The sequence below is a fragment of the Dermochelys coriacea genome, chromosome 6 (assembly GCF_009764565.3).
Source record: "Dermochelys coriacea isolate rDerCor1 chromosome 6, rDerCor1.pri.v4, whole genome shotgun sequence".
NCBI classification, from domain to species: domain Eukaryota; kingdom Metazoa; phylum Chordata; order Testudines; family Dermochelyidae; genus Dermochelys; species Dermochelys coriacea.
Genome location: NC_050073.1, coordinates 70,535,664 through 70,562,815, shown reverse-complemented (window position 1 = coordinate 70,562,815; position 27,152 = coordinate 70,535,664). Strand labels below are relative to the sequence as shown.

At 42.0% G+C, this 27,152-nt stretch overlaps 1 protein-coding gene across 1 annotated transcript in view; it reads left to right on the top strand.

Moving 5' to 3' along the window:
* Positions 1–27,152, top strand: part of RYR3 (ryanodine receptor 3) — a 529,369-nt gene that overhangs the window by 146,973 nt on the left and 355,244 nt on the right. The window contains exons 19-21 of the mRNA XM_043516837.1: positions 3,895–4,087; positions 26,405–26,621; positions 26,862–26,966. Of these exons, the coding sequence (XP_043372772.1) occupies positions 3,895–4,087; positions 26,405–26,621; positions 26,862–26,966 (515 nt within the window). The remainder of the gene's footprint in view (positions 1–3,894; positions 4,088–26,404; positions 26,622–26,861; positions 26,967–27,152) is intronic.

Genomic DNA, 27,152 nt, shown 5'->3' with positions numbered 1-27,152 from the left:
ATCTATAAAATCTTTCTTGTTCTCCTTGTTCACTGTGTGAGTCATGCCTTATTTATTGCACATTATTCAAACACTGCTCAGAAGTTAGGATTATTAATTTCCTCATGGGCTTGTCTATCATCATTAAGTGATTCATCCCGTCACCCATTCCCAGCATCTGGTAAACAGAGGCTAGGGACACCATCCCTGCCCATCCTGCCTCATTATCTAATTCTTTTCGAACCCTGTTATAGTTTTGGCATTCACAACAACTTCTGGCAAGGAACTCCACAGGTTGACTGCGCATTTGTGAAGAAATACTTCCTTTTGTTTGTTTTAAACCTGCTACTTATTAATTTAATTTGGTGACCCCTAGTTCTTGTGTTATGAGAAGGAATAAATAACACTTCCTTATTTACTTTCTCCACACCAGTCATGATTTTATAGCTCTCTATCATATCCCCTTTTAGTAGTCTCTTTTCCAAGCTGAAAAGTCCCAATCTTATTAATCTCTTCTCCTATGGAAGCCGTTCCATACCCCTAATCATTTTTGTTGCACTTTTCTGAACCTTTTCCAGTTCCAAGAGATCTTATTTTTATATGGGGTAACCACATCTGCACGCAGTATTCAAGATGTGGCCATACCATGGATTTATATAGAGGCAATATGATCTTCTTATCTATCCCTTTCTTAATGTTTCCCAACATTCTGTTGGCTTTTTTGACTGCCGCTGCAGATTGGGTGGATGTTTTCAAGGAACTATCCACAATGATGCCAAAATCTCTCTCTTGAGTGGTACCAGCTAATTTAGACCCCATCATTTTGTATGTATAGTTGGGATTATGTTTTCCAGTGTGTGTTACTTTGAATTTATCAACATTGAATTTCATCTGCCATTTTGTTGCCCAGTTACCCAGTTTTCTGAGATCCCTTTGTAGCTCTTCGCAGTCTGCTTTGGATCTTACTGTCTTGAGTAGTTTTATAGCATCTGCAAATGTTGCAACCTCACTATTTAACCCTTTTTCCAGATAAAAGTGTTCTATAATGCTAAGGACTCTTGGAATGCTAAGTGGGGAAAAATAATATGTGATCATATAATTAAAGATTCTACCATAATGCAAACTCACAAGGGGGCTGAAATAGGGTTGCCTGTACAACCTTAATTCTGACATTTATGACCTTTTGTGTGCTTGACTTTGCAGTTTAATAATGTTTTTTAATGTATGTTTTTGTGTGTTATGATATAAAATACATACATGCATGCTTCCATATCCATTTTACTTTTTATGCTTCTGTCATATAAACTTATCTCCGATGGTGGAAATAATGGTGAGGAATTTTTGTGGGGTTGCCCATATTTAGAATACTGCAGGAAAAACATGTTGAATAAATTATTCCATGAAAAAATGGCAAAAAGTACCAAATAGCGTATTCAGTGAGTACTATTAAACCAACTTTATCCTTACTTCACTGTCCTGAGTTATTCTTAATGTAAATTATGAGAGTGCTTCCATTTGTATTCTAGAAAGATATAAAATCTTGGTCCAGAATGTTGTAGAGGTCAACAACTGCAGTAGATACTGCTCTTGTGAAAGCAGTTTCAGGTTTTACACAAGACTCTTGGAATAAACTGGGAGAGACGCTTTTGGGAGTGGTTATTGCTTTGGATTCATTTAACTAAAGATCCTAGTTAAATGCCTTAATGCCAAGTGTATATTAAACCAAGCTTCTTGGTATCTTAGGACACACAAGTTAGTATTGCTGAAAAAACGTATTAATTTAGTCCTTCAAATGTGCCAGTTTGCCTTTTTGTTGTGTTAAATATTAAAATAAAATAAGGATTTTCAAAAATGATGAAATGGGAATATGCAAGGATGATTCTTATATCCCCAAGTGGCCAAGACAACCTCCAGATGCTCTTGATCCAGACTATAGTGACATTACCTCTTATACACAATCTACTATCACTGAATTGTGGCCAAGTTCTCCACCTTAGCCCTCTCAGTCTCCACCTTACAGCATGGATGTTGAATGGCTAAACCCATTGGAGAGGGGCTGCTCTCAACAGGTTCAAAATATTCTCATCAGTACCAGATAATTTTCCACTAGGGTAACTTATCTTGCAAAATGGAAGAGATTTTCTCTCTGGGCCACTTGGCTCCACCATCAAAAACACAGGTTCACAGTATCTTGGAATACACATTGCATTTGAAGGCAGGCCTCTGTGTGAGCTCCATAAAGGTTCATTTGGCAGCCATCTCTATATTCCACCTTCTCATTGAAGGATGTTTGCTCTTTTTGCATCCCATGGCTGGAAGATTTTTAACAGATTTACCTGGGGGTTTATCCTCCTATTTGCTAACACATCTTAACTTGATATTGATAAGGCTCATGGGACCACTGTTTAAGCTACTGGTCTCCTGCTCTTTTTTTCAGCTGTCTGCAAAGACAATGTTCTTTTTAGTGCTAATATATGCTAGAAGAGTGGAAGAGTTGAAGGCTTCAATGATGGGATCTCCATCTTTTATAAACAAAAATTTCCTTTAAGACGTCACCCTAACTTCCTGACAAAAATGGTATTGGGTTTACATTTTAATCAATTGATTAATCTACAGAAATTCTTTCCAAAGCCTCATAATCATAAGGTTGAAGACACTTCACACACTAGATGTGTGACTCTTTCTATGCTGATGGGACTGTGATCATCTCCAAAACTGTTTCTATCATAAACAGAAGAGAATGAGAGGTCAGGCAGTTTCTGCACATAGGATCCAGAAATGGACAACTCTTTGCATCACGACTTTTTATGATCTGGCTACCTCTGTGGCATTTTTAATTTAACATCTCCATCATGGAAACTTATATAGCTGCCACCAAACATTATGCTATGAGAGCTTCCAGAGCTGATGCTGACTTTGTAAAATCTGTCCTTCTGACTTTATTTAAGAATAATTCTAATTCCCACCACCTAAAGAATTACTGCTTGGGATCATCTGAAGTAGAATATGTATGTGCACAAACAATCGAAGGAGAAAAAAATGGTATCTTACCTATACAGTAATTTGTTGTTCTTCAAGATGTGTTGTGCACATATATTTTCCATGAACCCACCTTTGTGGTCTGACATCATTGATTTTAAAAGAAATGAGAGGTCATGTGACTTTGCTCTTTTCGTGCCTCTAGCTGAGGGTATAGATTCACAGGGCACATGCACCGCCCCAAGAGGTACTGCCAGGTAAACATCTCTGACTCAAGTGCAGTGGGTGTGCACACACCTGAAATGGAGTATATATGTGCACAACACATCTTTAAGAACAACAGTTATTGTGAAGGTAAGTAACCATTTTTTGTGGTTACTTGGAAGTATGAGTGTTTATATTCCCTCTAATTTTATTTAGTCCTCTAACTGCAGATGCTCTCATTATCCCTATAAATATCTAATCCTGTATATGAATGAAGTTAATTATAATGCAGTGGGAACTCTGATATTTCATGAATAACTGAAATAAGAAATAAGTACTTGGGCAGTAGGTATTAAAATTATCTGCCAATCACTATTAGCTTTATACAGGCAAAGGCTTTTGAGTTAGGTCATGGTATGAGCACACATTGCCTGAGCTGAGCATATTCCTTTTTGCTAACAGCTTCGAAGGTCTCAAACAATTTGCTCAGTTCACGCACTGTTCTGCCACTTATCAGTCTAGAGAATGTAGCTCATTGTCTGTCTCTTAAAGCAAAACAGTCACAAAGCAGATGAAGACAAGGTTATGTCTTCATGTCTGAAAGAAAATAAATTTGAAATAGCTTGTGAGGCTGTCAAAATATTTGTGTCGGTATAGTTGCTATTCTGTTGCTAACCCCTTAAATACAGGAAATTGTTCAAAGCCTTTCTCCCCTAACTCCTTTCTCATCAGGTCGAGTTCCCCGAGCTGTAGCGTCTGTCAATCAGCATTTGTTGGCATCTGATGACGTAGTTAGCTGCTGCTTGGATTTAGGGGTGCCCAGTATTTCATTCCGCATTAATGGGCAACCTGTACAGGGAATGTTTGAGAACTTCAATGTCGATGGACTTTTCTATCCTGTGGTGAGCTTCTCTGCAGGTGTCAAGTAAGTGCTTGATCTCTTCCTGTTAATATTTTGGTCTTTTTGCCATGCTGACATGTTTAACATACATGATTTCTTTTATTTTATTGCTTAGATACTCTACTACTTTCAGTCAGGGAAAAATACATCCATTTGTTTGGAGACTAGTTGGTATGGAGTTGGAACGTGGAGCTTTTGATCTCTTGGTGATTGATTTGATAATGACTGAAATCATTATCATTTGATGGCTTTTTGGTGACTTAGAGGAAGTTAGTTTGGTCTCAGTCCAATTATCAGTGGACAAGTATCCACTTCAGAAACACAGCACCACAACTGGCATTAACTGAAATTTTGTTGGCAATCTCAAAAAGAGGTCAAAAAATAAATCATCATGAAGACTAAACTCCCTTCTCACATTAGAGAACTTGAAGAACACTAGTGTGGCAGTATGGGAAACCTTATATACTCTACTGCCCATTCTCCATGTGTTTTATAGAAAAAAATGAAGACGTTTGACTTCAGAACTGGCACTTTTCACTACACCTAAACTCAGTTCCAAAAATATTTTTCAAGTGTGATTCTACTCTCAAAAGTCACTGGGTAAAAATAGTACCCTCTTTCTTAAGAGAGCTGATTAAACGGTTAAGTCTGTTTACTTCAGTGACTAAAATAAATTACTAAGCATTGTTAACATTACAGAGCCAGCATAGTAGACAGAAAGGTGGATTCTATTCTGGCTTTTCAATGATCAGAATTGTTACCTACATTTCCAATCAGTTACACCTGTGCAGACCCGTTAGGCACAGGAAGCTCTGGGGGCCTAATTTACACTTTATTACTCTTTTGATTTGGAAGTAGGAAAGAATGAAACCTGACTTTCAGAGCCCAGGATCATTCTGCAAGCAAGGAAATAACTGAGAGGGTGTGATGGTGTGTAAAAACACTGCTGAGCTAACATAAGAAGGGATTAATGGCTTGGCCTGAAGTTCTGTGGTTCTTGCAACACATGCAAGAAGTATCAAGCCTCGAGGGAATAATCAGGAAAGGAACCAGCAGCAAAGGAAAAGTACAAGGTGCAGAGGGTATGGGCACCTTTGCAGAGGGGGAATCTCTCTGTACGCCTGAAACTAATTGAATCCCACAGTTGTGAGACCTACATCAAACCCAGAATAGAAAGGAAGAGCAGTGGGGCTTACATTAGGGAAGAAAAACTCAGGCTACAGATGATTCATCCATTTAACAATTAGGAAACGTGGCTAGGTTTTCCTGAGATAAAGGAAGTCTGAGGACCAGCTGTATGTGGGCTTTTCCCAAGGAGCTGATTTCACAAATGTTATGAAATGGGAGAACTCCCAAGCCTCTGCAAACAGAATAATCAGAGGGCCTGGAAAGAGAGGAGGAGTGGGAGTGGGTTTTACTCTCTCTCTGGAACCGACATTACTCTCTACCCAATTTAGGTGTAGATGGACAAGAGCTAGTTGAAAATTTTCAGAAGGAAAAGTTTTCCACTGGAAAATGCTGATTCAGTGGAATTAAGCCATTCTGTAGGAACAGTCAGGAGGAGCACACTTCATCAGCCTTTGTGATTGGCTGCTCCTCTGCAGCCACTTTAGGCTGCCTGGAGGACTTCTCTCAGCTTTACTCTGGGGAAGGATGATGCAGGACCATGAGGCCTCCATCAGGGGGCCTCCGGACCTAGTCCACTCTGCCACATGCTTCCTCCTTCAGGCTTGTGGCAGTGGTTCTTGCACCCATCAGTCAGGGCATACTCCACTTGGGCTGCTTCTGGCTCTCTTCAGCCTCTGGCTCTTGGGCTACCTCTGCCTCTGAATCTGGCCTTCTTTGGCCTCGGGGTCTGGCTCTGGCTCTGCCCAATAAATACTTAAAATCTTGTCTGTTTTCCACAGCTACCTCTGGCTCTTGCTCCCTTCAGCCTTTGCCTCTGTTGTTTTACTGCTTTTGCATCTGCCTCTGACTCTCTTCGGCCTCTGGCTCTGGCTTCATTGTCTTACTGCTTTCTGCCTCGGCCACTGGCTCTGGCTCCGGCTCCCCTTCAGCCTCTGGCTCTGGCTTTGTGGTCTTACTGCTTTCTGTCTGGCCTCTGGCTCTGGGCCTCCTTCAGCATCTGCCTCTGGCCTCACACAATAAAACAGTTAAAAGCTTGCTTCAGTAAAACAGTTAATTCTAACCTAGCCCCCTTTAGACAAGATCAGTCTGAAGATCCCACTTCTGGTACCAGAATGTAACAGGGTCAGCACCTACCTCTCATTGGTGCCCCCCTTTCTCTGGCCAATATGCCTACAATCAGTCTTTTTCATGGGGCAGCTCCCACCTCTCCCAGGTGGCCCCCCCTTTGGTTGGTTGATTGGGTGTAAGCCTGATTTTGCTTTTAGTTCTTATATCGGGGTGGCACCTGCCTCTCGTGCACAACCTCCCCTCCCCCAGCTGATGGCTCTCTTGGTGGGTCTTCAGTGACACAGTCCTCCGGCCAAGCCACATATGTTTCTCCCCCTTCCAGAGTATACAGACCAAGTTCTTATCTCGGCCCTGGTATGGGGCCATAGCTCTCAGGCTTCTCCCAGAGGCACTGCCTTCTTCAAGCACCTAGCTGGGGCCTATCTCGGTACCCACAACTGGTGATGTTTCAGCAGGCCTCCCTGGGCTCAGTCTTCAACCGAACCAGCAGGGCCCATCTCGGTAGCCTCGCTGGCCTGGCCAGGTTTGGTGTTCAGTCCCACTGGGCTTCAGGGTGCCTGCACTGACCTTCCACTGGTGCTGCCGTTCTTCTTGCCAGCCAGGCACCCAGACTTCAGCAGCCTTCTCTGGGCTTCAGTCCCGTCTGCGGTACTGCTGCTCTTCCAGCTAGCCAGTGACCCAGTCTTCACTCCTTGAACTCCACACAGCAATTGAAATTCTCTGCTCTGCTGCTTGTCTTTTATATAAGGCCCTTCTGGGCCCGGATTGGCTGCTCCATGAGCCCCTCTGATTGGCTGTTCCTCTGCAGCCACTTTAGGCTGTCAGAAGGACTTCTCTCTGCTCTACTCTGGGGAAGGGTGATGCAGGGCCATGAGGCCTTCAGCACGGGGTCTCTGAATCTAGTCCATCCTGTCACACAGGCCCACAGACTTTAACCTCTGGGCAATATTGCCAGAGGCTGATGCTGCCAGGTTCAGACCCCAGAATCCCTGACAGCCTCCTATATCTCTTCCTCCTCATCGCAATCTCCTGACTCAGCATCACGGTGAGATTTTGCATCCAGTGCTCATGGCATGGATGCTTCATGGTCAGATGACGAGAAGCAGGAGGAATGATGTTCGGAGGCAGTCCAGCAAAAGTTGCTTAATAGTAGAAAGTCCTCCACCAGTGTGGCCTATTTGGCCAAGTGGAAGCGGTTCTCCATGTGGTTGCTAGCCCAGGGAGTTCAGTCACCAGGGATTAAAGAGATCCTATGGGCCGACCTAGCCCCACCCCGTTATATCACCAGTTAATGCCAGTTCTGGAAGGAGGAGGAAAAGAAAGTGTGGCTCAGTTTGGTGATGACTGGCAAAGGGGCAGGAGTTAATCGCCTCTGTAACTGAGGGGGAGGATCCCTAACCTACCCGCCAATGCCACCATCTGAGAGGAAGCTCTGTCTCCTAACCACAGGAGACTCTGGTGGAGTCCAGCACCAAAGAAAACTAAGACTGTGAAGCCTAGGGACATTGTGGGGCTCAGCTTCCCCAGTGTGCAGCCGACTGCCTGAAGCAGCCTGGGATTGTGATGAGGTTCTGTTCAAGGCGTACAAAAGGACCCTACAGGAAGCAGGCCACCCAATTAAGTGGACTAGAGGGGCCATGCTCCAAACAGAACAGATTGGTAGGAAGTAGTCCAGGACTGGGACCTGGTGAAGAGGGAGGGTCTAGGTTCCCCTACCTTCCCCCCTTTCCTTAAAGACTGAGGGCCCACAACCAAGTAGGGGGCCAAGAACCAAGCACTCTAACCACTAGGCTGCCTGGGCCTCCAGACCACTCGGTAGAGGTGCCTTGAATTCACGACATCTTGGAGTACCTGTTGCACCTTCAGTCTTCGGGTCTTGCACTTAGTTCAGTGAGAGTCATCTGGCAGTGATTTCTGCATTTCATCCACCCATCCATGAGAAGTCAGTGTTTTTTAACTCCATGCTTGTGAGGCTCTTGAAATGAGTCACTTGTAACCATCCACTGGTAAAAGAACTACTGTATTTCCTTTGTGGAACCTTAATGCTGTCTTAGCTGCTCTTATGGGACCTTGTTGAGCCTCTGGCAACTTCTTTCTCCCTCTGTGTCAGAAAACTGCTTTCCTTGTAGTGATCACATCTGCAAGGAGTGTGTGCAAGTTGCAGGCTTCAGTGGCAGAGCCTCCTTACACACAATTTTCCAAAGACTGTAACCCTGCAGCCGCACCCTAAGTTTTTTATCTGAAGTTATTTCTCTTGAACCAAGTTATGTCTACCCACCAGAGTTCTTCCCTAAGTCACATTCAGCCCCAGATGAGCAACATCTTCACACGTTGGCTATCAGGCAATGTTTAGCTTCGTTTAGTGTTTAGTGTTTAGCTAATGTTTAGTTTACCTGGGTAGAACTAAATCTTTCCATTGTTCATCTTGTCTCTTTGTTTCATATGCAGATTGAATGAAGGGGCAAGCAGTCACACTGCAGACAATCCCCAGGTGGATACCTTCCTATATCATGACAGCATACAAAGTACCTCAGATTGCACCTCCTCATAGGCTGCAAGCTCATTGCATGAGTGCCCAGGCACATCAATGGCATTTCTAAAGTGATACTCCTATACTGGCATTTGCAGGGCTGCCACTTGGTCCTCTACATACGTTACACATCACTATTGCATCCAGATCAGATGTGAACTTTGGAAAGGCAATCCTGCAGTCCTTGGTTAGATAGCCCACCTCCTGCAAGTACTGCTTGTGAGTCACCTACATGGAATACATGGCTGCATCTATTCAAAGAGGAAAGAATGGTTACTTACTTGTACTGTAACCTGTTCTTTAAATTGTGATGAAAATGCACATTTCACAACCCACCCCCATCCCTTATGTATCAGAGACTGTGCTCTGGATGTTGGGTACAAAGGAACTAAGGGTGGTTGGGGCAGCACCACCTTTATATAGCCAGGGTGGGACTAGGGCCACAGGGTGCAAGTGCTACCCTTATGGGTACTGATAGGCACAGTTCTCCAGTTTTCGTGCACTGGGCACTTGCATACCTACATGGAATATGTGTCTGCATCCCATTTCAAAGAACAACAGTTACGTTACAGGTAATTATTGCCACATGAAAAGATTCTTAGAGATGTCTCACTCATTCCTCTTGTGATACATAGGTTCCCTTCTTGAATTTGGTGCTAGGACCCTTAACAAAACAACCATTTGAACAACTACATTTTTTCAGCCTAATTTCTCTCTCTCCAAATTTCTTTCTTAGTAACACTCACCTCAGCTAGGAGGGTATTGGAAGTTGGAGCATTTTCTATGGAGCCTCATCTATGAATTTTTTATAATGACAAATTCTTTGTCTGGACCTTTGTCTGGACCTATTATTCCAGAAATAAATACATTTTTCCATGTTCTTTTCTCCTAATCTAAGCATCCCAAGGAGATTGAATGTCATAAATTAGGTGTCAGAAAAGTACTTAAAATCTATCTCAAGAACACAGCTCTTTTCATTTTATATGACTCTCCATTTAAAGGGAAGAAAGCCTCTAAATCCTCTGTTACAAGGTGGATTAAGGCAGAGGTTGCTGAAACCTATAGAGCATTTGGAGTGAATTCACCAAATAATGTTACAGCCCGCTCCCTGAGGGGTTCAGCAACCTCTTGGGCAGAGCAGTCTTGCACTTCATATGAATCTGTAAGGAAGCAACATGGACATCAGTGAACACACTCACAAAGCACTACAAGTTGGATTTCCTTTCTTCTTCAGATGCAGCTTTGGGGAGAATCATAGGACTGGAAGGGACCTTGGAGGTCATCTAATCCAGTCCCCTGCACTCATGGCAGGACTAAGTCTTATCTAGACCATCCCTGACTTAATCTGCTCCTAAAAATCTCCAGTGATGGAGATTCCACAACCTCCCTAAACAATTTATTCCAGTGCTTACTCACCCTGACAGCCAGGAATTTTTTTCCTAATGTCCAACCTAAACCACCCTTGCTGCAATTTAAGCCCATTGCTTCTTGTCCTATCCTCAGAGGTTAAGAAGAACATTTTTCTCCATCCTCCTTGTAACAACCTTTTATGTACTTCAAAACTGTTATGTCCCCTGTGTCTTCTCTTCTCCAGACTAAACAAACCCATTTTTTTTCAATCTTCCCTCATAGGTCATGTTTTCTAGACCTTTAATCATTTTTGTTATGCTTCTTCGGACTTTCTCCAGTTTGTCCACATCTTTCCTGAAATGTGGTGCCCAGATCTGGACACAATATTCCAGATGAGACCTAATCAGCACGGACGAGAGCAGAAGAATTACTTCTCGTGTCTTGCTTACAACACTCCTGCTAATACATCCCAGAATTATGTTTGGATTTTTTTCAACAGCATTACACTGTTAACTCATATTTAGCTTGTGGTCCACTATAACCCCCAGATCCCTTTCCACAGTATTCCTTCCTAGGCAGTCATTTCCCATTTTGTATGTGTGCAACTGATTATTCCTTCCTAAGTGGAGTATTTTGTATGTCTTTATTGAATTTCATCCTATTTACTTCAGACCATTTCTCCAGTTTGTCCAGATCATTTTGAATTTTAATTCTAGCCTCCAAAGCACTTGCAACCCCTCCCAGCTTGGTATGATCCACAAACTTTTTAAGTGTACTCTCTATGCCATTATCTAAATCATTGATGAAGATATTGAATCAAACTGGACCCAGAACTGATGCCTGCAGGACCCCACTAGTTATGCCCTTCCAGCGTGACTGTGAACCACTGATAACTACTCTCTGGGAACAGTTTTCCAATCAGTTTTGCACCTTATAGTAGCTCCATCTAGGTTGCATTTCCCTTGTTTGTTTATGAGAAGGTCATGTGAGACAGTATCAAAAGCTTTACTGAAGTCAAGATATACCATGTCAACTGCGTCCCCCACTATCCACAAGGCTTGTTACCCTGTCAAAAAAAGCTATCAGGTTGGTTTGACATGATTTGTTCTTGACAAATCCATGTTGACTGTTACTTATCACCTTATTATCTTCTAGTTGTTTGCAATTTTTTTGCTCCAATATATTTCCAGTTACAGAAGCTAAGCTTACTGTCTGTAATTCTCCAGGTTGTCCTTATTTCCCTTTTTATAGATTGGCACTATATTTGCCCTTTTCCAGTCTTCTGGAATCTCTCCCATCTTCCATGACTTTTCAAAGATAATCTCTAACGGCTCGGATATCTCCTCAGTCAGCTCCTTGAGTATTCTAGGATGCATTTCTTCAGGCCCTGGTGACTTGAAGACATCTAACTTGTCTAAGTAATTTTTAACTCCTCAGCAAGTTTGCAGATGATACTAAACTGGGAGGAGAGGTAGATACGCTGGAGGGTAGGGATAGGATACAGAGGGACTTAGACAAATTAGAGGATTGGGCCAAAAGAAATCTGATGAGGTTCAACAAGGACAAGTGCAGAGTCCTGCACTTAGGATGGAAGAATCCCATGCACCGCTACAGACTAGGGACCGAATGGCTAGGCAGCAGTTCTGCAGAAAAGGACCTAGGGGTTACAGTGGACGAGAAGCAGGATATGAGTCAACAGTGTGTCCTGTTGCCAAGAAGGCCAATGGCATTTTGGGATGTATAAGTAGGGGCATTGCCAGCAGATCGAGGGATGTGATCATTCCCCTCAATATTCGACATTGGTGAGGCCTCATCTGGAGTACTGTGTCCAGTTTTGGGTCCTACACTACAAGAAGGATGTGGAAAAATTGGAAAACGTCCAGCAGAGGGCAACAAAAATGATTAGGGGATTGGAACACATGACTTATGAGGAGAGGCTGAGGGAACTGGGATTGTTTAGTCTGCAGAAGAGAAGAATGAGGGGGGATTTGATAGCTGCTTTCAACTGCCTGAAAGGGGGTTCCAAAGAGGATGGATCTAGACTGTTCTCAGTGGTACCAGATGACAGAACAAGGAGTAATGGTCTCAAGTTGCAGTGGGGGAGGTTTAGGTTGGATATTAGGAAAAACTTTTTCACTAGGGGGGTGGTGAAACACTGGAATGCGTTATCTAGGGAGATGGGGGAATCTCCTTCCTTAGAAATTTTTAAGGTTGACAAAGCCCTGGCTGGGATGATTTAGTTGGGGATTGGTCCTGCTTTGAGCAGGGGGTTGGACTAGATGACCTCCTGAGGTCCCTTCCAACCCTGATATTCTATGATTCTAACTTGTTCTTTTCCTATTTTAGTGTCTGATCCTACCTCATTTTCACTGACATTCACTATGTTAGACGTCCAATCACCACCAACCTTCTTGGTGAAAACTGAAACAATGAAGTCATTAAGTCATTAAGCACCTCTGCCACTTGCACATTTTCTGTTATTATTCCCCCCCACCACCACCCATCCCTCACTGAGTAATGGGCTTATCTTGTCCTTGGTCTTCCTCTTGCTTCTAAAGTATTTGTAGAATGTTTTCTTGTTACCCTTTATGTCTCTAGCTAGTTTGGTATTGTTTTGTGCCATAGCCTTTCTAATTTTGTCCCTACCTACTTGTGTTATTTGTTTATTGTTATTGTTCAGAATATGCTACCACAGCATTTATCTGTGGTCAGTCCCCATGTACATTATTTGAACCCTCTCCCCCAACCCCTTCCCTGGGGGTGAGTACTGCTTTGCACATCCTGCAGTACAGATTATTTATCTGTGAATTTTCTTTCCAATACCCTCTGATGTTCTTGCCCACCTGGAGAAGATTCATTTTTCTTAGAATTATAGTTTTTTTCCTCTTTTTCACAGATTAGAATGGAAAATACATGCTTGTGTAAAGGAATATTTGTTTGTTCCCTAAGTCTCTGTTACAAGGTTCACATGTTAAATTTAGGTTTCAGAGCAGCAGCCGTATTAGTCTGTATTCGCAAAAAGAAAAGGAGTACTCGTGGCACCTTAGAGACTAACAAATTTATTTGAGCATAAGCTTTCATGAGCTACAGCTCACTTCATCGTATGCATTTGGTGGAAAATACAGAGAGGAGATTGATATACACACACAGAGAACATGAAACAATGGGTTTTATCATACACACTGTAAGGAGAGTGATCACTTAAGATGAGCCATCACCAGCAGCAGGGGGAGAGGGAGGAAAATCTTTCATGTTAACAAGCAAAGTAGGCTATTTCCAGCAGTTAACAAGAACATCTGAGAAACAGTGGGGGGTGGGGTGGGGGGAGAAATAACATGGGGAAATAGTTTTACTTTGTGTAATGACTCATCCATTCCCTGTCTCTATTCCAGCCTAAGTTAATTGTATCCATTTTGCAAATTAATTCCAATTCCGCAGTCTCTCGTTGGAGTCTGTTTTTGAAGTTTTTTTGTTGAAGAATATCCACCCTCAGGTCTGTAATTGAGTGACCAGAGAGATTGAAGTGTTCTCCAATTGGTTTTTGAATATTATAATTCTTGACGTCTGATTTGTGTCCATTCATTCTTTTGCACAGAGACTGTCCAGTTTGACCAATGTACATGGCAGAGGGGCATTGCTGGCACATGATGGCATATATCACATTGGTAGATGCGCAGGTGAACGAGCCTCTGATAGTGTGGCTGATGTGATTAGGCCCTATGATGGTATCCCCTGAATAGATATGTGGACAGAGTTGGCAATAGGCTTTGTTGCAAGGATAGGTTCCTGGGTTAGTGGTTCTGTTGTGTGGTGTGTGGTTGCTGGTGAGTATTTACTTCAGATTGGGGGGCTGTCTGTAAGCAAGGACTGGCCTGTCTTCCAAGATCTGTGAGAGTGATGGGTCATCCTTCAGGATGGGTAGTAGATCCTTGATGATGCGTTGGAGAGGTTTTAGTTGGGGGCTGAAGGTGATGGCTAGTGGCGTTCTGTTATTTTCTTTGTTGGGCCTGTCCTGTAGTAGGTGACTTCTGGGTACTCTTCTGGCTCTAGAGTAGCAGCCGTGTTAGTCTGTATTTGCAAAAAGAAAAGGAGTACTTGTGGCACCTTAGAGACTAACAAATTTATTAGAGCATAAGCTTTCGTGAGCTACAGCTCACTGTAGCTCACGAAAGCTTATGCTCTAATAAATTTGTTAGTCTCTAAGGTGCCACAAGTACTCCTTTTCTTCTGGCTCTGTCAATCTGTTTCTTCACTTCAGCAGGTGGGTATTGTAGTTGTAGGAATGCATGATAGAGATCTTGTAGGTGTTTGTCTCTGTCTGAGGGGTTGGAGCAAATGCGGTTATATCGTAGAGCTTGGCTGTAGACAATGGATCATGTGGTATGATCTGGATGAAAGCTAGAGGCATGTAGGTAGGAATAGCGGTCAGTAGGTTTCGGATATAGGGTGGTGTTTATGTGTCGATCACTTATTAGCACCGTAGTGTCCAGGAAGTGGATCTCTTGTGTGGACTGGTCCAGGCTGAGGTTGATGGTGGGATAGAAATTGTTGAAATCATGGTGGAATTCCTCAAGGGCTTCTTTTCCAAGGGTCCAGATGATGAAGATGTCATTAATATAGCGCAAGTAGAGTAGGGGCATTAGGGGACGAGAGCTGAGGAAGCGTTGTTCTAAGTCAGCCATAAAAATGTTGGCATACTGTGGGGCCATGCGGGTACCCATCGCAGTGCCGCTGATTTGAAGGTATACATTGTCCCCAAATGTGAAATAGTTATGGGTGAGGACAAAGTCACAAAGTTCAGCCACCAGGTTAGCCGTGACATTATTGGGGATACTGTTCCTGACGGCTTGTAGTCCATCTTTGTGTGGAATGTTGGTGTAGAGGGCTTCTACATCCATAGTGGCTAGGATGGTGTTTTTAGGAAGATCACCAATGGATTGTAGTTTCCTCAGGAAGTCAGTGGTGTCTCGAAGATAGCTGGGAGTGCTGGTAACATAGGGCCTGAGGAGGGAGTCTACATAGCCAGACAATCCTGCTGTCAGGGTGCCAATGCCTGAGATGATGGGGCGTCCAGGATTTCCAGGTTTATGGATCTTGGGTAGCAGATAGAATACCCCAGGTCGGAGTTCTAGGGGTGTGTCTGTGCGGATTTGTTCTTGTGCTTTTTCAGGGAGTTTCTTGAGCAAATGCTGTAGTTTCTTTTGGTAACTCTCAGTGGGATCAGAGGGTAATGGCTTGTAGAAAGTGGTGTTGGAGAGCTGCCTAGTAGCCTCTTGTTCATACTCCGACCTATTAATGATGATGACAGCAACTCCTTTGTCAGCCTTTTTGATTATGATGTCAGTGTTGTTTCTGAGGCTGTGGATGGCATTGTGTTTTGCACGGCTGAGGTTATGGGGCAAGTGATGCTGCTTTTCCACAATTTCAGCTCGTGCACGTCGGCGGAAGCGCTCTATGTAGAAGTCCAGTCTGCTGTTTCGACCTTCAGGAGGAGTCCACCCAGAATCCTTCTTTTTGTAGTGTTGGTAGGAAGGTCTCTGTGGGTTAATATGTTGGTCAGAGGTGTGTTGGAAATATTCCTTGAGTCGGAGACGTCGAAAATAGGTTTCTAGGTCACCACAGAACTGTATCATGTTCGTGGGGGTGGAGGGGCAAAAGGAGAGGCCCCGAGATAGGACAGATTATTCTGCTGGGTTAAAAGTATAGTTGGATAGATTAACAATATTGCTGGGTGGGTTACGGGAACCATTGTTGTGGCCCCTTGTGGCATGTAGTAGTTTAGATAGCTTAATGTCCTTTTTCTTTTGTAGAGAAGCAAAATGTGTGTTGTAAATGGCTTGTCTAGTTTTTGTAAAGTCCAGCCACGAGGACGTTTGTGTGGAAGGTTGGTTCTTTATGACAGTATCCAGTTTTGAGAGCTCATTCTTAATCTTTCCCTGTTTGCTGTAGAGGATGTTGATCAGGTGGTTCCGCAGTTTCTTTGAGAGTGTGTGGCACAAGCTGTCAGCATAGTCTGTGTGGTATGTAGATTGTAATGGATTTTTTACCTTCAGTCCTTTTGGTATGATGTCCATCTGTTTGCATTTGGAGAGGAAGATGATGTCTGTCTGTATCTGTGCGAGTTTTTTCATGAAGTTGACAGATTTCCACTCTATACCGCTAAATTCAGTGCCTTGCATAATGACAGGTTTCAGAGTAGCAGCCGTGTTAAATTTAGGTGACTAAGGGTTTATCTACATGACCAATTAGTTTGCAGTAAGCTGGCGGGTGAATCTATCTAAAGCTAGCCTGCTAAGATCTAACTGTCCCTGTGGACTTGTTGATGCCCTAACAGTTTCTGAGTGTACTTTGAGTGTTTCAAACAGGGTAACCAGAGCATGCTAAGGAATTGTGCACATTAGGAGGGTCTACAGGACAGTTAGTGTTGGCAGACTAGTGCACAGTAGATTCACTTCCCAGCTAAATGTTGGTGTGGACAAGTCCTTATTGTAATATATTCAGTTAGTATTTTTTGGCTTTGGAAGCTGTTTTGGTTCTCCACAGAGGGGTGATCCTGGCTCCAGGCTGGCAGTCAATCTGTGCTCTGCTCCAACTAGCAGGGAGAGGGGGAATGCCCACAGTACAGACTGTTGGACATGGAGGGTATTAAAGAAAATTCACAGGTAAAAAAGAAATTTCTGTGGAAACAGCTGAACCATTTGGCTGAAACTTGCACAAAATTCAGCCTGAGGCTGATACCTGACATGGAAAATTTCAGCCCGAATGGTTATAGCGGGTCCAAGTTATAAACAGTTGAAACTAAAGTTTTATAATGGGAAGTGTGGAGCAACATGAACTATGGGCAGCACTACTATATCCTCCTATAATAACATAACACAGTTGGAATTCAGATAATCAAGGAAGGGATTTAACCAGCACCACTGTCTTGAGAACTCAGTTTCTTTAAATTTATTCAGATTCATTTAATCTCTGTTTAAAATAGCATGAAGTGACAGAAGTGAAGTCTGAGACTAAATTAAAATGCGCTTTCTAACACATTTATATATATCACAGCTGTTCAGAGGATCTGAGAAACTAGAGGGTCCAGATGTTTTGACATGAAGAGTCAACATGTTTAGAGATAAGTGCCATGTGCAGTTAGTAGCTGAACAGGTGGTTTGTTAAATACTGATACCACAGAGCTTTCTATTTCTCAATCCGATTCTGTATCACAGAATAATGTTAGCTATTTGACATTCTTATCATTCATCCCTAGAAAAATCATTTATAATGGATAGAGCTGTAATCGCAGCTGTCTGGGGATATCGAGGAATATGTTGGAGAAAAATATGTCCAATTGAATTATAAGATTTTTTTCAATTTCAGTGCTGAGCCTAAATTCTCTATTGGCTAAATAATTTACTTAACCTTTTGAATAAACTGCAAATCAAGAAGCTTATATGTTTCTAATTTATTATTAGTAAGTAATATTATGCCAGAAGCAGAAATCCTGTTCACCGTTTATCCATGCTATCTCCATTAATTAAAAATAGAAATTGTGAAACCAAGAAATAAAAAACCCCATCAAACTATTTTTCATTAACTTAAAATGAATGGAGATAGGCAAATGTAATGGGAATATCGACACTAAGGAAAATATGTTGGAAGATCTTATGAAACATGCCATGTTGATGCCCGTGGTTTCCCCTTTAGCAAAAGCAAAGTGCCAGTGGAAATTTCCCCATAAAGATGTGCACCCCCTTCCCTACACAGATTTAGCCTCGGATTTACAACAGGGTTCCTAAATACAGGTAGGATGGTGATTTAATGCTAACAATAGTAGTGCAGTAAATGAACCTGGAAGGAAGTAATACCAGCATCAGATATAACTAATTTTCTGATGCTTGCAATCATTCTTCATGTGTTCAGTGAAAGCAGATAGGAAGGAGAATGGGATGCACTCAAGCTGAAAGGAGCAGAAGCGAAGTGAAAGTAAAAACAAAGAAGAAAAGAGCAGTAAAAAAATTAGAGGAGAATAGGAATGCGGGAAAAGGAGGGAAAAAAGAGAAGGGAAGAGACGAACAGTAAAACTAGAAGAAAGCCATAGAAGTGAAAACTTTATATAGAAAAAAGGATGGAACCTGGCAGATGTGAATTCTTGAAGGATTTTTAGGTTTGTATGGGGGGAAGAGTTTTGGATAGTCCCTGTTCTCATTCCACTGTTGTTCTTCTGTCTCCAGCTGAAGCTTATTACTTTTTTCATACATCTTTTTTCTTCTTTTTCCTGAATCTGCCTCACTTTCTGTCATTGGAATTGTATGGGCATAGGCATCTGTCACACTTTTGTTCCTAATTTGCCCCGATTGGCCTATCATGGAAAAGGGTTAGGAGTGTGGTGGGTATAATATAATATAATATAATATAATATAATATAATATAATATAATATAATATAATATAATATAATATAAATCATAGTTCATTACAAAGCCATTCGCACATACGCATGCCATAAAAGTAAAAGAGATATAAAAGTTTGGTTGACAAAGGTAACTTCATAGATATAATATACTTAGACTTTTCTGAGATGTTTGATTTAATACAACACAACATCATGATTTAAAAATTGTGACTATGCTACATCAGTAAAGCATTATGTTAAATGGATTAAAAACTGGATAATCTCAAAATGTAGTTGCCAGTGGACAATCATCATCAAATGGAGGTACTTCTAGTGAGGTTCTGCAGGGGATCAACATTTTTATCAATGACCTTGAAGTAAATATAAAATTACTGCTGATGAAATTTACAGAAGATACAAAGATTGGCAGAGTGGTAAATACTGATGAGGACAGGGCAGTTATTCAGAGCAATCTAGAGCACATGGTAAGCTAGGTCCATTTAAACAAAATGTGTTTTAATACAGCTAAATGTAAATTTCTACATCTAGAACAAGGAATGTAGGCCTACTTACAGAATAGGGGACTGTATCCTGGAAAGCAATGACACTGAAAAGGATTTAGGGGGTCAGAATGGGTAAGCAACTGAACACAAGCTCCTAGTGCAAAGCTGTGAGAAAAAAAGGGCTGATGTGACCCTTAGATATATAAACAAGGGAATAATTAGGTGATTTTTACCTCTGTGTATATAGCACTAGTATGAGACTGATGATTAAATATGCCTAGCACAGTGGGATCTTGGTCCATTACCAGCAGCGGCAGATTGGCCACTAGGACCCGTGCACAGGGGTCCTGGCCAATTGGGGGTACCCTGGAAAAATGGGTGCCCCTGTGCCATGACCCATTTTGCCTGCCTGGCCCTCCTGCCAGGGAGCAGAGTCTAGGGGTGGGTAGTTCCCTCACCCACCTGGTGCTCCATCTGGGGAGCGGGGTCGGGACACGGGGCTTGCTCCACTCCCTAGTAGGAGCACTGGGTGGATGGGTGGAGCGGGGCAAGCCCTAGCACCTTGACCCTGCTCCCCAGATAGAGTGCTGGTGAGCGGAGCAGGGCAAGCCCCCATGCCCCAACCCCGCTCCCCAGATGGAGCGCCAGGTGGGCAGATCATAGAATCATAGAAGATTAGGGTTGGAAGAGACCTCAGGAGGTCATCTAGTCCAACCCCCTGCTCAAAGCAGAACCAACCCCAACTAAATAATCACAGTCAGGGCTTTGTCAAGCTGGGCCTTAAAAACCTCTAAGAATGGAGATTCCACCACCCAGGTAACCCATTCCAGTGCTTCACCATCCTCCTAGTGAAATAGTGTTTCCTAATATCCAACTTAGACCTCCCCCACTGCAACTTGGGACCATTGTTCCTTGTTCTGCCACCACTGAGAACAGCTGAGCTCCATCCTCTTTGGAACCCCCCCTTCAGGTAATTGAAGGCTGCTATCAAATCCCTCCCCCCACTCTTCTCTTCTGCAGACTAAAGAAGCCCAGTTCCCTCAGCCTCTTCTTGTAAGTCATGTGCCCCAGCCCCCGGATCATTTTCGTTGCCCTCCGCTGGACTGTCTTCAATTTGTCCACATCCTTTGTGTAGTGGGAGCCCCTAAACTGGTGCAATACTCCAGATGTGGCCTCACCAGTGCTGAATAGAGGGGAATAATCACTCCCCTTGATCTGCTGGCAATGCTCCTACTAATGCAGCCCAATATGCTGTTAGCCTTCTTGGCAACAAGGGCACACTGCTGACTCGTATGCAGCTTCTCGTCCACTGTAATCCCCAGGTCCTTTTCTGTAGAACTGCTGTTTAGCCAGTCGGTAGCAGTGCATGGGATTCTTCTGTCCTAAATGCAGGACTCAGCACTTGTCCTTGTTGAACCTCATCAGATTTCTTTTGGCCCAATCCTCCACTTTGTGTAGGTCACTCTGGACCCTATCCCTACCCTCTAGTATATCTACCTCTCCCCCCAGTTTAGTGTCATCTGCGAACTTGCAATCCATCCCATCATCTTTCTCACCCCCCCTTACAAAAGATGACCCATATAAAACCTCTGAGAATCTTAACAGTGTTTAAACTTAGAATAACCATCCAACAGCACTGATACTAATATACAGATTACTCACTCCAGCAGCCTTTATTTGTTAGCCATTGGATTATTTGCCTAAAAATAATAGTACTTTTCCTTCCTCTTTTCCTAATTAGCAGTTATCTGTATAGATTAAAATAAACTTGACTCTCTCAGTCCATTTTTCCTCTTGTGTGTTCCTTCAGTGAAGTCATAGAATCCTAGAATATCAGGTTGGAAGGGACCTCAGGAAGTCATCTAGTCCAACCCCCTGCTCAAAGCAGAACCAATCCCCAACTACACCATCTCAGCCAGGGCTTTGTCAAGCCTGACCTTGAAAACCTCTAAGGAAGGAGATTCCACCACCTCCCTAGGTAAGGTAACCCATTCCAGTACTTTATCACCCTCCTAGTGAAAAAGTTTTTCCTAACATCCAATCTAAACCTCCTCCACTGCAACTCCTTGTTCTGTCATCTGGTACCACTGAGAACAGTCTAGATCCATCCTCTTTGGAACCCCCTTTCAGGCAGTTGAAAGCAGCTATCAAATCCCCCCTCATTCTTCTTTTCTGCAGACTAAACAATCCCAGTTCCCTCAGCTCTCCTCATAAGCCATGTGTTCCATCCCCTTATCATTTTTGTTACCCTCTGCTGGACGTTTTCCAATTTTTCCACATCCTTCTTGTAATGTTGGGCCCAAAACTGGACACAGTACTCCAGATGAGGTCTCACCAATGTCGAATAGAGGGGAATGATCACATCCCTCGATCTGTTGGCAATGCCCCTACTTATACATCCCAAAATGCCATTAGCCTTCTTGACAACAGGGGCACACTGTTGACTCATATCCAGCTTCTTGTCCACCATAACCTCTAGGTCCTTTTCTGCAGAACTACTGCCTAGCCATTCGGTCCCTAGTCTGTAGCGGTGCATGGGATTCTTCCATCCTAAGTGCAGGACTCTGCACTTGTCCTTGTTGAACCTCATCAGATTTCTTTTGGCCCTATCCTCTAATTTGTCTAGGTCCCTCTATATCCTATCCAGCATATCTACCTCTCCTCCCAGTTTATTGTCCTCTGCAAACTTGCTGAGGGTGCAGTCCATGCCATCCTACAGATCATTAATGAAGATATTGAAGAAAACCGGCCCCAGGACTGACCCTTGGGGCACTCCTCTTGATACTGGCTGCCAACTAGACATGGAGCCATTGATCACTACCCATTGAGCCCGACAATCTAGCCAGCTTTCATTCCACTTTATAGTCCATTCATCCAGCCCATACTTCTTTAACTTGCTGGCAAGAATACTGTCGGAGACCATATCAAAAGCTTTGCTAAAGTCAAGGAATAACACATCCACTGCTTTCCCTTCATCCACAGAGCCAGTTATCTCATCATAGAAGACATTTAGATTAGTCAGGCATGACTTGCCCTTGGTGAATCCATGTTGACTGTTCCTGATCACTTTCCTCTCCTCTAAGGGCTTCAGAATTGATTCCTTGAGGACCTGCTCCATGATTTTTCCAGGGACTGAGGTAAGGCTGACTGGCCTGTAGTTCCCCAGAACCTCCTCCTTCCCTTTTTTAAAGATGGGCACTACATTAGCCTTTTTCCAGTCATCCGGGACCTCCCCCAAACACCATGAGTTTTCAAAGATAATGGACAATGGCTCTGCAATCACATCAGCCAACTCCTTTAGCATCCTCGGATGCAGCGCATCCGCTCCCATGGACTTGTGCTTGTCCAGCTTTTCTAAATAGTCTCGAACCACTTCTTTCTCCACAGAGGGCTGGTCACCTCCTCCCCATGTGTGCTGCCCAGTGCAGTAGTGTGGGAGCTGACCTTGTTCATGAGGACAGAGGCAAAAAAAGCATTGAGTACATTAGCTTTTTCCACATCCTCTGTCACTAGGTTGCCTCCCTCATTCAGTAAGGAGCCCACACTTGGCTTTCTTCTTGTTGCTAACATACCTGAAGAAACCCATCTTGTTACTCTTAACATCTCTTGCTAGCTGCAACTCCAAGTGTGATCTGGCCTTTCTGATTTCACTCCTGCATGCTCGAGCAATATTTTTATACTCCTCCCTGGTCATTTGTCCAATCTTCCACTTCTTGTAAGCTGCTTTTTTATGTTTAAGATCAGCAAGGATTTCGCTGTTAAGCCAAGCTGATCGCATGCCATATTCTTTCTACACATTGGGATGGTTTGTTCCTGCAACCTCAATAAGGATTCTTTAAAATACAGGCAGCTCTCTTGGACTCCTTTCCCCCTCATGTTATTCTCCCAGGGGATCCTGCCCATCAGTTCCCTGAGGGAGTCAAAGTCTGCTTTTCTGAAGTCGAGGGTCCGTATTCTGCTGCTCTCCTTTCTTCCTTGTGTCAGGATCCTGAACTCGACCATCTCATGGTCACTGCCTTCCAGGTTCCCATCCACTTTTGCTTCCCCTACTAATTCTTCTCAGTTTGTGAGCAGCAGGTCAAGAAGAGCTCTGCCCCTCATTGGTTCCTCCAGCACTTGCACCAGGAAATTGTCCCCTACACTTTCCAAAAACTTCCTTGATTGTCTGTGGACTACTGTATTGCTCTCCCAGCAGATATCAGGGTGATTGAAGTCTCCCATGAAAACCAGGGCCTGCGATCTAGTAACTTTTATTAGTTGCAGGAAGAAAGCCTCGTCCACCTCATCCCCTTGGTTTGGTGGTCTATAGCAGACTCCCACCACAACATCACCCTTGTGGCTCACACTTCTAAACTTAATCCAGAGACTCTCAGGTTTTTCTGCAGTTTCATACCGGAGCTCTGAGCAGTCATACTGCTCTCCTACATACAATGCAACTCCCCCACCTTTTCTGCCCTGCCTGTCCTTCCTGAACAGTTTATATCCATCCACGACAGTACTCCAGTCATGTGAGTTATTCCACTAAGTCTCTGTTATTCCATTCACATCATAATTCCTTGACTGTGCAAAGTCATAATGAATTTGCAAAATAATAGTTCTGTGACAAAAGATTGTGATGCTTTAAATGCAGACGTGATAATACTGCATGATAAAGCAAGAGAAGCTGAAATATAAGCAGGAAAGCTCTTAAATAAATAGGTATGTCTGCAATAAGGGTCTGCTCCAAATCTCACTGACTTCACTGGGAGCTGGTTTGAGCCTCATGAACTGAGTACAGCAAATTGCCTTTTCTTATTTATTCTCTCTTGTCTTTCCACCAGTATGAAAATTCCTATATAAAAGTGAAAATAAGGTGTTAAACTTAGATTTATGAAAAATATTGACTAGTTCTTATATATTACTCTTGTAGTACTTATGATTTGTATTATAACTAGTGACTTTCACATCTCTTTCTAATTACAGTTAAATTCTGTACCATCTTAGCTATATTACAAAACTTTTTTAAACTGACACTTAAATATCTATAACAGTTACAATATTCCCAAATTCATTGGTGGTGATGTTGCAGTTTGTTTTCTTTTATTGTCAACTAACTTGATTGTGGTTACTTATTAACCTAATTATTTACAGTTTATTGTGATTGATTTGTCAGGGATTGTTGCTGAGATAAATATACATCTGTGAAGAATGTAATCACTTTGGACTAAATTGCACGAGTTTTGTAGAGAACTCCACCCATAAAGAAATACTAATGCCTTTGTATACATTGCTGCGGTTACTATATCAGCAATGTTTTTGATTAGTGATAAAGTAATTAATCAGCTACTTAATACTGCAGGTAATTTCTGTTTAAATGTCTAACTATATAGAGTAATAAATTACCTACATACCAAAATTGGTACAGTATTAAACATTTTAAATAGGGTGATGGTTTCGTTGAATTTATGGTTTTATGGTATGAATACAATTAAAAGGTAATGTTAACAGTAAGATTCGTTGTCCAAGTTTTCATTGTCTATAGACATAAGCATGAATGAAACTATTAGGAAGACTTTATTATTAATCTAGTAAATGGCTGATTAATCTAAAGGACTTTGCCTCGATACTGTTACAATGTGTATGGGATTGTTTTTGAACACTCAACATTGAGGGTGAAATTAATAATGCTTTTACAAATGTTTTCACAACAAAAATGCTTTTGTACTTTATAAATTGAGATTGAAAAGGGTGCAACTGACTAAAGAAGTCAGCCCCCCCCCCCACACACACACTCGTACATCTAATTTCAACGAATTATGTGGTTTCAGAAATAGAACATGATTAGCATGTATGTATTTGGCTGAAACGCATCTTCCAGCTAACAAAATGTTTCTTAGGTTTATTTTGATATTTCATCTTAATTTGGAATCAGGTGTTTCATTGTTGTTTTGTTTTGTTTTGTTTTTTAAGGAACTTTAATACCCAAGAAAAGTTCTGGGCTGATAGTTCTGTAGATAGAACACTTTTATTTATCTACAAAAGAGGTATAGACAATCAGCAACATTATTATGGTCTTGCTTACATTGTCCTGCTACTAATCTTCAGTTGTTCTATAGCATTTGTAGTTCATTCTCCATAACTGTTGTTCAGCCTTGAGCCTCTTTCTTGCACTACAAACTGATCAATTAGTATCAGTTTTTATAGTATGTTGATGGTATGGACACCTGTTCACCAAGAAATTAACTGAGGACATTAACTCATTCCAGGCAAAAAGAAAAGGAGTACTTGTGGCACCTTAGAGACTAACAAATTTATTCGTGAGCTACAGCTCACTTCTTATGAAAGCTTATGCTCAAATAAATTTGTTAGTCTCTAAGGTGCCACAAGTACTCCTTTTCTTTTTGCGAATACAGACTAACACGGCTGCTACTCTGAAACCTGTCATTCCAGGCAGGCCACTCAATCAAGCAGCCAGTAGATGGCTATTGCTTTTAGTCCTTATTGATGTGGGATCAGTTCACACCATGTACATAGGTAGCTTTTCTTTTACTACCTTTATTTCATTTATTACTATAGTCTTAAATTTACATTAAAAATATATGGCTGAGGAGAACTGCAGAGCCTTGTATGTTAGTAGAGACTTTAGTGAGGATCATGACTCAAACATACAATGATGGTATCTGCGGTGAAGTAATTTTGTTGGTTTAGTTGTTGCACAAGGTTATTGTGATTACTCAGTTCATCATAGATAAATGGAAAGCTTAGTTTGATAATTTAGGGTGGGATTTTCAAAAGTCCTTAAGTGACTTTGGAGCAAAAGTCCTATTGAAACTTGGAATTGTGCTCCTAAATCACTTACCTGCTTTTAAAAATCCCATTCAAAATGTAGATATTTATTTAAAGAATGACACAGATGTATTTGGGAATAGAGATTTGAGTTAAATAGTCAAGTTTTGCATTTACCAAAGCATAAATATTTTAATTAGTTTTTAGACTATAATTTTTCAATATATAGTATCAACTAACATTAGTGCTTGGTAAATTCTTAGGGATTCCTTAAACTTAAGTAGGTTTCAGAGTAGCAGCCGTGTTCGTCTGTATTCGCAAAAAGAAAAGGAGTACTTGTGGCACCTTAGAGACTAACAAATTTATTTGAGCATAAGCGTTCGTGAGCTACAGCTGAAGTGAGCTGTAGCTCACGAAAGCTTATGCTCAAATAAATTTGTTAGTCTCTAAGGTGCCATAAGTACTCCTTTTCTTTAAACTTAAGTAGTGTATCAAAATCTTTATAGATTTCTATTTTTAAAAGATACCAAAATTGCAGTTTGTCTCCAATTGACCCATTTGCTGTGTTATTATAGGCTCTTATTTAAATGTTTCACTTTTTCATTCAAAATTGCATAGGGTTCGTTTCCTACTGGGTGGACGTCATGGAGAGTTTAAGTTCCTGCCTCCCACTGGGTACGCTCCCTGCTATGAAGCTTTGCTTCCAAAAGAGAAGATGAAATTGGAACCAGTAAAAGAGTATAAGAGAGATTCTGATGGAGTTAGGGATTTGCTGGGTACAACACAATTCCTCTCCCAAGCTTCCTTCATCCCTTGTCCAATAGATACCACTCAGGTATGCCTACTTTACAAAAATGGAAGTGTAAAATTCATCTTACCCAGAATCTTAAAATAAGCAATAAAAAATTTAGGCCAGCATGTATCCTCTCTTAGCAATATACTGTTTGTGCAATACAGTATTTAATAATATGTTAAATAATCTTGGTGTCAGTTATTATAGTTGAAGTCTTTTAGGAATGTTGGACATTACTGAGTCTCTTCTCTCTTGTTGAATCTTGAAATATTTTCTTCTTAGATTGTTTTGCCTCTTCACCTTGAAAAGATCAGGGACAAGTTGGCTGAAAATATCCATGAACTTTGGGGGATGAATAAAATAGAACTTGGCTGGACCTATGGCAAGGTAAGTTGTGAGAGTACTTCTTTGGGAATAAAAACCCTTATTATATATGAAGTTGGTAGTACCACCAACTATTAAGACTGTATCACAGAATGATAGAAATGTAGGACTGGAAGGGACCTTGAGAGGTCCAGCCCCCGGCGCTGAGGCAGGACCAAGTAAGCTTAGCTCATCCCTGACAGGTGTTTG